At 37.5% G+C, this 12,517-nt stretch overlaps 1 protein-coding gene across 1 annotated transcript; it reads left to right on the forward strand.

Annotated features, from left to right (window-relative positions):
* Nucleotides 1-3,353: 3,353 nt before the first annotated feature.
* On the forward strand, nt 3,354-10,326 carry si:ch73-367f21.6. The gene is made up of 2 exons (XM_017352375.4): nt 3,354-3,614; nt 7,395-10,326. Exon 2 carries the CDS (start codon nt 7,400-7,402, stop codon nt 8,864-8,866), a length of 1,467 nt encoding a protein of 488 aa, XP_017207864.1. The 5' UTR covers nt 3,354-3,614; nt 7,395-7,399; the 3' UTR covers nt 8,867-10,326.
* The last annotated feature ends 2,191 nt before the right edge of the window (nt 10,327-12,517 follow it).

Here is a 12,517-nt window from a genome sequence, read left to right on the forward strand (position 1 = left end):
CTGCATAAAATAATAAAGTAGTTTTAATTTATAGTGACGTTTTTTGCTGCGTCCTGCTTTGTTTCAATAACGCATAATAATCAATACACCATATTAAAGACACAGCAGACAGTAAAGGTTTTCGAGAGTTTTTGTCAAGTTTAAAATGTTTGTTTGTGCGCGTTTAATGCCTGTATGTGTGTGTGAGACTAGGCAAGAGCGCTCCTTCACAGCTCTGTTATGCCGCGAGCGGCTTTTTTCTTTCTTTATTTTGGAGATAATACACAATATAATTACAACAGAAGGACATAAAACTTAACAAAATACGTGCCCACTTTCGTAGACTTTAAACAATATAGTGTCATATCTTGATAAAATAGCCTAAGCTATAATGAAATATAATTTAAAGAATTACAAATATCGGATAAATATAAAATCACATTAAATAAATAAACCAATATAAAATAAACAAAAGCTAGCTATATGTAGGTAGCCTATATACAATACATAAATCGAGCCGTTTTAAAGCATATAGCCTATAACTTTCATTTTACAAAGACCTGTCTGAAAAAAAAAAAAAGATTTTCGATATTTTATAAAAACAATTAACACCGGAGAAGGTTTGAAATATTATTTATAAGTTTTATAAGTTATTTTATAAAATAATTTTATAAAATTATTTTATAAGTATTTGGATACGATGATATAAATCAAATCGCGCAAACGGAGCATTATTTGGGTGAGTGAAAGCAGAATCTCCTATACCTTTTTTTCTGTCACCCAGTCATGCGCAGCGCTCGCTGCTTTAAACGCATATGGGGGAAAGCCCACACACAAAATGTGTTCTATATACTCAAACAACTGTTTATGTTTTTATATGACGTGGTTAAATTTATAAATGAAACTTTAAATAAAGAGCTTTAGTGAATAGCTGCCGAGCGCAACAAATATGGCTATATTATATAAGGCTACTCGCTCTTATGCTGAAACACTTAACACGACTTCTATCAAAACGAGGATGTTATAAAATACATGCCATATCGAGTTATAAAGGAGAATTTCTGTGGCTTTATATTATGGATGTGTGCGCTCTCTGTGATGGGTCCCTGCGTTCGGCGAGAGCAGTCGAAGCACAATGCCAGTTGGTCGGCGAGTAAACAAATGTAATGAATGGAAATACACAGGTCTGTGCGTATAGACATTTCATGTACTGCTGAACAGTAACGTGTCATTTGTTTGTTTCGGATGTCTTCATTTTAATGGTTTCGTTTCGTGATGATTCTATGGTGTGCTTTATCTGCCTCATTCCCGCTGGAGTGGGCGGGTTGTGTGACGTTTGATTCGGGGACGTTCTGGGGGCGGTGTTTGCGTGACGCGCTGTGAGCTACTAGCCCGTCAGTGGAAACGCGACATGATTTCGGCCTCATTTCTCAACCTCCCGGGCTATTGGCCCGGCCCGGCCCGATTAAAGCCCTGGCTCGCACTGGCCCGATAGTGGAAATGCGGCTACTGTTACCAGCAACAAGTCCAAAAGCCATGGTTTGTAATGGTCAAGTGCCCTTGGCAAAACTAACTTCCACGTTTCTGATGGCACCATTAATGCTGAAAAGTACATAGAGATTTTGGAGCACAATATGCTGCCTTCTTTTCCAGGGACGCCCATGCATATTTCAACAAGACAATTCAAAACCACATTCTGCACACATTAGTCCTGGCTAAAGAGAATACTTTACTGGCCTGCCTGCATTCCTAACCTGTCCCCAATAGAGAATGTAGGGTGTATTTTGAAGCACAAAATGTGACAATGAAGACTCTGTTGGCCATCCTTATCTTGTTTGCAGGTCTCTCAATGTATTTTAAATGTTGTGAAAAGGAATGGCAACATTACAAAGTGGTAAATTCTCTACTGTTCTAAATTTTTACAATGTTGCAAGAACCAAAATTGGAACATGGAATGTGTTTATTTTGGAAAAAAACTATAAAATTCATGAGCAACACATTAAATAATGTTTGTTGTATTGTCTGCAGTGAAATAGAAGTCGATGTAAATTTAGAAATCACAATTTTTTTCTGTTTTCCATACTGTCCCAACTTTTTTCGAGTTTGGGTTTGTAAATTAAGGAGACCCTTTATTATGCAAACATTTTTATTTAAACCCAGTTGTATTGCAGCAGTCAGTGAATACAACCAGCTTCTCATGTAAACATTTATTCATTTTTTTTTTATAATCACACTTCATAAAACAGGCTCTAAAACAACCTAATTGACATTCTCCCTTTGTAGTGTCATGAGAGGGTGTAAGCCCCGCCGATTAGTGAGGATCTTTACCTCATTAGCATATGATATTAGTCTTGTTTTTGAATCTGCTGCTTTGGTGACCCATAGTTCTTTGTAGCTCCACCCCGGTATGCTGGCAGCACAATTCCATTTAAGTTTAAAGCGACAGTCACCAAAATGGCAGTATTAGGATCAAAGACTGAAAGGGGCTGCTTCAAAGAGTTATAAAACATAACTTGTGGGGTACTGAAACGTCACACACACACTGTACATCAGAGACTCATTTTACATCTTGCAGAAACGGGCATGATAGGTTCTCTTTAAAGCCTGAAGCAGCATGGACATTCTCAACACTGACACGGAAGGCTTTTCAATCCACTAATCACCTACATTTACCACACTTTTACTGTTAAACTTACTGTAACTGTGGTATTGTATCTGAAATGTAAATCATTTATAGTTGTATTCCATCCTTTCTTTAATAAAAAATAATAAATAAAAAGTGCAGTCATTTTTGTTAATAATATATAGCAGTTTTCTTTTGTACATTAGGCTACTATTTTTTTCTAACAAATACCAGTTTTACTGAACATGATCTAAAGTATTATGGGGTGTTTTTTTTAATGAAATTTAAAAATAAATCAATTTTACCTTTTAGAAAAACAGGCTAAATGTTTAACTGTTTTTAATAATGAATATAAACATCTTTATCCCTTTTAGTTATGTAGTTTTTAGTTACTGTAGCCTACTCCAAAAATCATTAAGATAAATCAAAGGAATGCATTTAAATATGATCCAAAATAAAACTGGTATAGAAAGCAAATAAAAGGAGAGAAGAAGTCATCACCGGTAGATTGAGGATTGGTCATAGACTAAATAAGATTTTATCGGAAAGTGTCCTACTGAATTATGTAATAAATGGCAGGTGGAAGGATACATGAGTTTAAAGATCAGCTTTGTGAAATTGACATAGGAGAATATCATTTTAAAAATATAATGGAAAGTATAAGGTCAAGGAAGATATATATAAGAACGAAGACTAAGTGAAAACGGCAGATGGCAGTAAAGCAGCTTATGGATGCTAGCTGCCAAACTCCAAAGAAGAGGAAGAAAAACTGAGTCTACTCATAATAATATACTCATCTGAAGAGAATTGAAACATCTGGCGGAGAGCTGTCCATTGTCTGTCACACAGAAAGGAGCGCGCAGCATCGTTGCTGTCTGACACGCGCGACTCATTTGCGCGTCACATCCAATTTCAGTTACAAATCTTCGCGGTGACGTGCAACGACGTTTTTCGCAGATATTTTAGAAAAATAAAGCTTTAAGAGACCCAACTGTCTTCAGCTGTTGTGAAGGTGAGTTCTGCACTTTAATTGCCTTTTAAAATATGTGACTTATGTTATGACTGTAGATTAGTTGCGTTCTACCTGCCAACACTCCCGTTTTTCTCATATTTTACACCCATCTCCCGTCACTCTCCCGTTAATTCTCGGCGAAAACTCCGGTAATTCCCCCCTCCCTCTCCCAGTTCTCATCTTTTTGGTACATTCGCCAATAATAGTCTCCCGGTCGTCAACTCGTATCCGATCGCTGCTGCCCGAAACCCACAACCCCCTCGGGTCCTAACTTTTCTTACACAGAAGAACCCCCACCCCGCAGGCAAATGATGGCAGGTATGATTTAATTGTGTATGCTAATTTGGCCAGCTTGGAATTTTTGTTCTTGATTTAAACGAAAAACAAGGAAACAATTAAAAACTAAGAATAAAAATAGAAGGTATAAAAGTGTAATAACTGATGTGTTTACCACTTATTAAAAATATCAAGCTCATGTTATTCTACTGTTTTTTTTTTTTGTTAGGAATAATAATTTATGCAGTCATGCACATGTTTTGACATAATATGCCGGTGGTTTAATGCTTCGTAAAAGTTGCAAACACCTTTACTTATATCAAAACGCAATTTTTGATGCTAAATTTAATTAAACAGCCAGTTATTCCTTACGCCAATTAAGAAACATGAATAGGCATAGGCTACTATAATAAAGAAAATTGGCTCTAAATCTGAAACTAAATAAATTGCTAACTCGACACAGCGAAAGTGTAAAACCTGCAGAACGCAACAAATGTGGAAAATTGTTGTGTATCATATTTAACAAATTACTACGAATTTGATGTAATTTTGCTCACATGGATAATTGAATATTAATCAGATGATGTCATTACGCTGCTGTGCCATCAGCCAATCGTTGCATTACTGATCATGATTTTGCGGATCAATATATCTGTCCTTTACAACACATGCAGTGATCTCAGATCGGTTCATCCAGACATTTTAATCTGATTCACAAACCTGTTTGAAGAACCAAATTAAGACCTTAAGAGATCATTTATGAAGATTAAAAGATCCCGGATATCTGCCAAATCATCTTAGATAATTTAAGCAAGGTATGAAGAAAGGACCCCAGGTCCTGAAGCAGCAAAACAGCCCCAGACCATCACACCACCACCACATTTTACTGTTGGTATGTTGTTGTTTTTTTTCTGAAATGCTGTTACTTTTACCAAGGGTGACAATTAGCAAGGCCGAGTAGACGTGTCCTCACCAATATCCACTGATTATTGAAAGTTCGCCACCAATAATTGAATCATCTCCTAAATAATATAATGCTCCGTCAACTGTCATTAACGCGTATGTACTGAAACATCTATAATCTTTACTCAAGTGCTACCTCCCCCAAACACATATTGACAGTGTGATTGACAAATCATAAAATCATCTACATTTGCAGCATGAGACATGCTTGATTCAATGTTATTTCTAATTCTTAATTAGATTAATTCTAATTCTCTTAATAATTTCTTAATTATTTAATTCATTTAATAATGTTTTAATACCATGAAATAGAACGTGCTGTTTTATTTATGCTCTCAGAAAACGAACAAAAAAATTACGTCATTTTTTAGCTTAAGGTACATGCATATAATGGTGTATATTTGCAAACATGTGTTCAGATGCGGAGCTAAGTGATTCTGCACAAGTAAACCCTCAGTAAACGTAAGTCTTTATTAGAAGACTTTTTGGTCAGAAATGCCTTTAAATTAGATCCCCACCAATATCAAAATTAAATCGATGCCCTTGACTTGCCATCTTCCTGCCTAAACCACGGCGAATGAAGCTCTGCACAAGACTTTTGGCCAGCGGAGAAATTAAAATGGTCGTGCCCAACTGAGTCTGGTTCCCTCAAGGTTTTTTTTCTTCACTCCCATCAGGTGAAGTTTTTTTTCCCTCTCCGCTGTCGCCACTGCCTCGCATGGTTCAGGATTGGTAGAGCTACGCATCGATGAATTGGCTCTTCAGTGTTTGAACTCTCAGTAATGATTAAATCACAATGAACTGAGCTAAACTGAACTGAACTGAACTTAAACACTAAAACCTGAACCACACTGTTCCAGTTACTATGACCATTTATGTGAAGCTGCTTTGACACAATCTACATTGTAAAAGCGCTATACAAATAAAGCTGAATTGAATTGAATTGAATTGACTTTTACGCCACACATCATGTGACACATACCATCTTAAAAGTTCAACTTTTCTCTCATCAGTTCACAAAGTATTTTCCCAAAAGTCTTGATCATCAAGATGTTTTCTGGCAAAAATGAGACCAGGCATTATGTTATTTTTGCTCAGCAATGGTTTTCGTTTTTCCCAGTCTTTTTCTTATGGTGGAGTCATGAACACTCACCTTAACTGGGGCAAGTAAGGCCTGCAGCTCTTTGAATGTTGTTGTGGGGTCTTTTGTGACCTATTGGAAAAGTTTTTGACTTTGCTCTTGGGTTAATTTTGGTTGGCCAGCCACATCTGGGAAGATTCTCTACTGTTCCATGTTTTTGCCATTGGTAGATAATGGCTCTCATTAGCCACATTTCCACTGTCAGTGCAAACCAGGGCTTTTATCTGGCTGGGCCAGGCCAATAGTCCAGGAGCTTGAGCAGTGAGGCTGGAATTATGTCGTGTTTCCACTGTTTGTCCAATAGCTCGCTATCTAGATGAGCACCTTCATGCTCAAAAACACCTTTTAAACCTGAGAAATACTCTCGACAACTGATAGTTACTGGCTGCTGTGTCTTTGGGCACATGTACTCACATGAGATCGAAAAACTAGTAAAATGATGGCTGACCATCTTTACCAGACTCAAGCAAACTTCGCCTTTGCTTTCACTCTGCCCCAGCGGGCCCTCTTTAGTTCAAGGTATTTGGCAGGCCAAAAAAGGCTGGCTGCTTGCCCAGAGGAAGCCCTGCTTTGGCCTGATGAGTCCCTGAAAGTGACTGTGGACATACGACTGGCCCTGGCTTGCACTGGCATGCTCTCTTTAAGTGTGAGAGAAGAAATGTGGCTTTTGTGGACCGGCAAGGTGGCTCAGTGGCCTCTGGGCTTTCAGTTTCCCCCTAATCTAAAGACACACGTTATAGTCGCCTTCAGCCGCTCTTCAATACCGGTCACCCCCACCCCCGCTTCTCAGTATGCCAAAAATGATAGAATTGATAAAAGACAAAATTTTAGGACAATGCCATATATAAAGCAATCGCTTGAATTTCCACAGCAAAACCTTATGAAGTGAATTATAACCTGGTCTGCTGTAAATTATCATCTCTGACAAATCTGTCATGGTTGACATGATACCACACTCGCTGTTCAGCTAGTTTTTACTTCTGATTGGTCACCTTCAGATAGGTAGGCTCGTTTCACACCTCAGGAATTTTAGCCGACAGCTCCCAAATTTTTTTTACACGTTTGTAACTTTCACACGGTACAAGCCACGACCATACAAGCATACAAGATTTTCACACAACTTCTCCCAATAAGAAAAATGCTTACAAGCTCATACCACAGCAAAAATGCACCATGTACGCCTTTAGATGGTGCAGTATTTTGAGATATTATTTTAAGATACTTAAATTTCCCACTCTGTGTCAAACATATCAGATGTTGTTTTTCAAGGATAGGGTGAAATACATTTTTAAAACAAGGCTGTGTTGTCGCCCAGTAAAAATCTGCCTTTGAATTATTATTAAACAATTACCTCAGTTATCTAACCTTAATTGTAATTGCTCTTATATGTTAACGCTTAGATCAAATGGATATAAAAGAAGAAGACTGTGCACCCAATCATGAGTCTGGGATGCATTTCACTGAACAACCGAGCCTAAAGATTCACACTGGAGAGTCTGGAGAGCCTTTCACCTGCAAACAGCGTGGAGAGATTTTAACAACAAACCAAAGCCTTGAAAGTCACACAGTGATTCACACTGGGGATCAAAATTTTAATTGTGTAGTGTGTGGAAAGAGTTTCACACAAAGGCGGTATCTTAAAAATCACATGAAGATTCATACTGGAGATCACCCCTTCACTTGTCCGGAGTGTGATAAGTGTTTCACAGTGAAACAAAGCCTTGAAACTCATTTGAAAATTCACACCGGAGAAAAGCCATTTATCTGCCCTGACTGTGGAAAAAAATTCAGAATAAAGCATAGCCTGGAGGGCCACATGAGGATTCACACCGGGGAGAAACCTTACACATGCCAAGAATGTGGGAAGCGTTTCACAGAGAAACAAACCCTCGACAAGCACTTGACGATTCACACTGGAGAAAAGCCTTACTCCTGCCCTGAGTGTGGAAAGAGTTTCAGGGTAAAATTTTGCCTTGAAAACCACATCAAAATTCACACCGGAGAGAAACCTTACACATGCCAAGAGTGTGGAAAGAGTTTCACAGAGAAACAAAACCTAGAAAGGCACATGAGAATTCACACTGGAGAAAAGCCTTTCGCCTGCCCCGAGTGTGGAAGAAGTTTCAGAGTGAAACAAGATCTTAAAAGTCACGTGAGAATTCACACTGGAGAAAAGCCTTTCTCCTGCCAACAGTGTGGAAAAAGTTTCTCAGAGAACAAGACACTTGAAAGTCACATGAGAATTCACACCGGAGAAAAGCCTTTCGTCTGCTCTCATTGCGGAAGGAGATTTAGAGGGAAACAAAACCTTGAAAGCCACATGAGACTTCACACCGGAGAAAAGCGTTACACCTGCCCTCAGTGTGGAAAGAGTTATAATGAACAAAAAAGCCTTCAGATTCACATTAGGACTCACACCGGAGAGAAACCTTTTGCTTGCGATGAGTGTGGAAAGAGTTTCAGGCAACAAAGTACACTTAGGGGTCACATTAAGATTCACACCGGAGAAAAACCTTTCACTTGCCCTCAGTGTGGAAAGAGTTTTATAGAGAAAACAAAACTGGAGAGGCACAAGAAAATCCACTCTGGAGAAAAGCCGTTCGATTGCCATCACTGTAAAAAGAGTTTCACGATGAAGCAAAGCCTGGACATTCACATGAGAATTCACACCGGAGAAAAGCTTTACACCTGCCAACAGTGTGGAAAGAGTTTTACAGTGAAACACAAACTTGAAAGGCACATGACAGTTCATACCGGAGAGAAGCCGTACACATGCCAACAGAGTTTCAGAGAGAAACCGGGGCTCGTATCCCACATTAAAGTTCACACTGAAGAGAAGCCTGAACCTGAAGTGGAAGTAGTTTTAGAATGAAATAAGGCCTCGAAGAAGTTACATAAGAACACACTAGGTGCATGAAACTTCACATTACCTGTGCTCAATGGAGGATATTTATATAATTTGCATGCTGTTTAAAAAAAAATGCTGTTAAATTCGGAGTTGCAAGCCCAAACTCTACTTTTTTCCCGGATGTTAGTGTATGCGCACAGTTGAACACAGCTCTGTTCATATTCTTCATTCAACGACACTTCGTAGTTTCATAAAAATGTATTTGAACTCGTTCCAAGTTGCAATATAGTTTTTACCCACTTACATAAGTGTTAAACTAAGTTTACGCAACAAGGATCGTTACGTATTGAGTGTAATATTTGTAACAAAGCTAGCGTTTTGGAAGTGCTCTTGCAAAGCAACACAAACAGCACGCAGAAGTATATATGCATGACTATGCGCAAGGCAGGTGCCATTGGTCATGCCGATCACTCGACGCAGAAGTATAAATCAAGAGTACAAATTTATTGGGACCCATACAGTCCCATACGGAAAAATTATGTACGCAATATATATATATATATATATATATATATATATATATATATATATATATATATATAGCTATAACTGTAGCTAATGTATTTTAAGCCTACAGTCAAGTACATGAATATTAAGACATTGACACAACTATAACATTTTTAGCTCTGTACGCCAACAAAATAGATTAAAATAAAATAGATTTAAAGTAAAACAAAGATGTGCTTTAACTGCAGACTGTCAGCTTTAATTCGAGGGAATTTACGTCCAAATCAGGTGAACGCTGTAGAAAATACAACAGTTTGCATAGGTGCCTCCCATTTGTCAAGGGACCAAAAGTAATGGGACAGAATAATAATCATGAATCAAACTTTCACTATTTAGCACTTATTCATTGTTGCTCTTAAAGTTGTATAAATTGCTTCCTTGTCCTCATTTGTAAGTCGCTTTGGATAAAAGCGTCTGCTAAATGACTAAATGTAAAATGTAATATTTGGTTGCAAATCCTTTGCAGTCAATTACAGCCTGAAGTCTAGAACGCATGGACATCACCAGATGCTGGGTTTTATCACTGGTGATGCTCTGGTCTTCAGCAAGTGAAATTCATGCTCAATCGGATTCAGATCAGGTGATTGACTTGGCCATTGCCAATTATAATTTTACAAGCGATGTCAATATATTGATTTCTGTGCATTATTTTTCTATCCATGACCTTGTTACTTCAGGCGGGAATTTGATCCCATACGTTATAAATACAGCAAATGGACAATATTAGAGCTGTGTTGATAAAGGAGAAGGACACCGTTTTTGACTCTACTGAAGGCTAGCATGCAAGTGTTGTGGATTTTACAGTATGTGGATAATGTATTTATGGTATAAACTTTATGCATATTTATGAACACTAAGAAAAATGGATTTGATTAACTGTTTATTCATTAGAACCAAATAAAGGTCATGTTTGTATTTACAGTTGTTTGCACATTTTAAATGCGGTCATCATCCATCAATGGCTTAATATCTGTAGGACAGTAAATGTGATGTGGTTTACGTTGTTGGTCCTGATCTTAAATTGTACAGATGCTAAATAAAAAATTGTTATTAAATTTCAAAATCTTGCCTTTTTTTGTCAGTAAATGTGGTGTGCATGTTAATGTTGACCCCTGTCTTGCATTCTATATGCAAAAATATATGCCGTTTTCACAAAGTGTGCTTCTAAAGGTGTACTAGGTTGTATGTTATATTATTTTATTATTATTATTATATTTTTTGTACATTTAATATTATTATATTTGTATTATTATTTATTATGTTTAAATTTGATTTTATAGGACAGAGAGATGAGATGCAAGGGATGCAAAGAACTTTGAGTTGGGACTCAAACTCGGGTCACTGTGAACATGGATAGCGCTATGTGTTGACGCAATAACCACCAGGCTATTGGGGTAAACAAAAAAATAAACTGCATTGCTGTAATGTTACAGCTACTGATATACTGCAATACACTATCTAATCTAGTCATATTGGTGTAAATTAACAGCAAACATAATACATCGTATTACATCATATAGATGCCTTAATATCTGTGATTCTGTCACTCCGCACACGCCAAGTCACCCTCAGTGAATGGATGATTACATTTACATTTCTACAGTTACACACAATCGATTTGTGTTGGGACAACATAAAGCGATCATGTTAACATACTAGTTTTTACAAATTAAAATGAGTTTTAAAGTTGCTCAAGATTTGTGTTGTTTCAACTCACTTTTAGTAAATACTTTTGAACTATCAACAAAACAATTTTCTGAGTGTATGTATATGTCATATGCTGCTATCCAAAACACGACTGTTATGTTACTGTTTAAATCTGATACTGTGGTTTCTTTTACAGAGAAAAAGTGCAAGAGAGAGATACGGCTATTAAATAATCAGCTTTACTTTGGTGATTTGCATTGATTTACATTGTGCGCTTTGTTTATATTGTGTCAGAAAACATAGTGGAATGCAACTCGCCATGATGTAGCTTCCCATTCATTCTCTGTATGTATGTATAATGTATAAGGAAAAGACGAAAGGTTTCATTCAGTGGATGACCCGTGTTACCACCTAGCTTTTGCTCATTCTGTGATTATTTAAGGGAAAAATATGAATAAAAATTTGTGAAATATTATTTTGATTTAGGTCGCTGGTTCAAGTCCTGCTGGGTCAGTTGGCGTTTCTGTGTGGAGTTTGCATGTTCTCCCCGTGTTTACGTGAGTTTCTTCTGGGTGCTCCGGTTTCCCCCACAGTCCAAAGACATGCGCTATAGGTGAATTGGGTAAGCTAAGTTGTCCGTAGTGTATGAGTGTGAATGAGAGTGTATGGGTGTTTCCCAGTGATGGGTTGCAATGGGAAGGGCATTCGCTGTGTAAAACGTGCTGGATAAGTTGGCGGTTCATTCCGCTGTGACCCCTGATAAATATAGAGACTAAGCCGAAAAGAAAAGTAATGAATGAACAAACATAGATAGGTTAGCAACAATTTAGCAAACATTTATAAATGTTTAATGGTTGAATTGGTTCAACAATGGTTGCTGGTATGTCAAATAATACAACTAATCTACTTTGAATAACATGTTAAAATTTATTTTAGAAAATTATTAGCTGCTGTTGTTTATATTTATATAAAATATATGTTTTATTTTGTCCAATGAGTATGTTCTCATGTCACACTCAGTGTGTCCAAGTGTGTAGTGAACCGAGCCCATCAGTGCCCTTACTAGTGGTCGAATTTGTGCACATGTCCTACTGATGAACGACCTCGGGAGCTTGGAAGCTGATTGAAACACACCTCATGTTAACAGTGTTTATTTCCCCATTTGTCTTTCCTATAGATGAATTACCAGCCTACATCACGCATGACGTCACAAGGGTTCAACTGCGCATACCGGTTGCAAAAGACAAACAGAAAACATGTCGTGTTGTGCAGTAGAATGCCAAAATCGAAAATCAAAAAATAGAAAATTTTATCGATTTTATCACATATCACCTACCTACACTGCTTTTAATGCCAACCGCAGACGTCTTCAGCTAACAGCCATTAAAAGAGCTGAATGGAGTGAGGACCTAATTGAAAATGCTCGACTATGCAGTTCTCATTTTATATCAGGTAAGTTCA

The sequence above is a fragment of the Danio rerio genome, chromosome 19 (genome assembly GCF_049306965.1).
Source record: "Danio rerio strain Tuebingen ecotype United States chromosome 19, GRCz12tu, whole genome shotgun sequence".
In the NCBI taxonomy this organism is placed as follows: domain Eukaryota; kingdom Metazoa; phylum Chordata; class Actinopteri; order Cypriniformes; family Danionidae; genus Danio; species Danio rerio.

Coding starts and splice junctions, on each gene's coding strand:
- si:ch73-367f21.6 (XM_017352375.4), top strand. CDS start 7,400: ATGGATATAAAAGAAGAAGACTGTGCACCCAATCATGAGTCTGGGATG.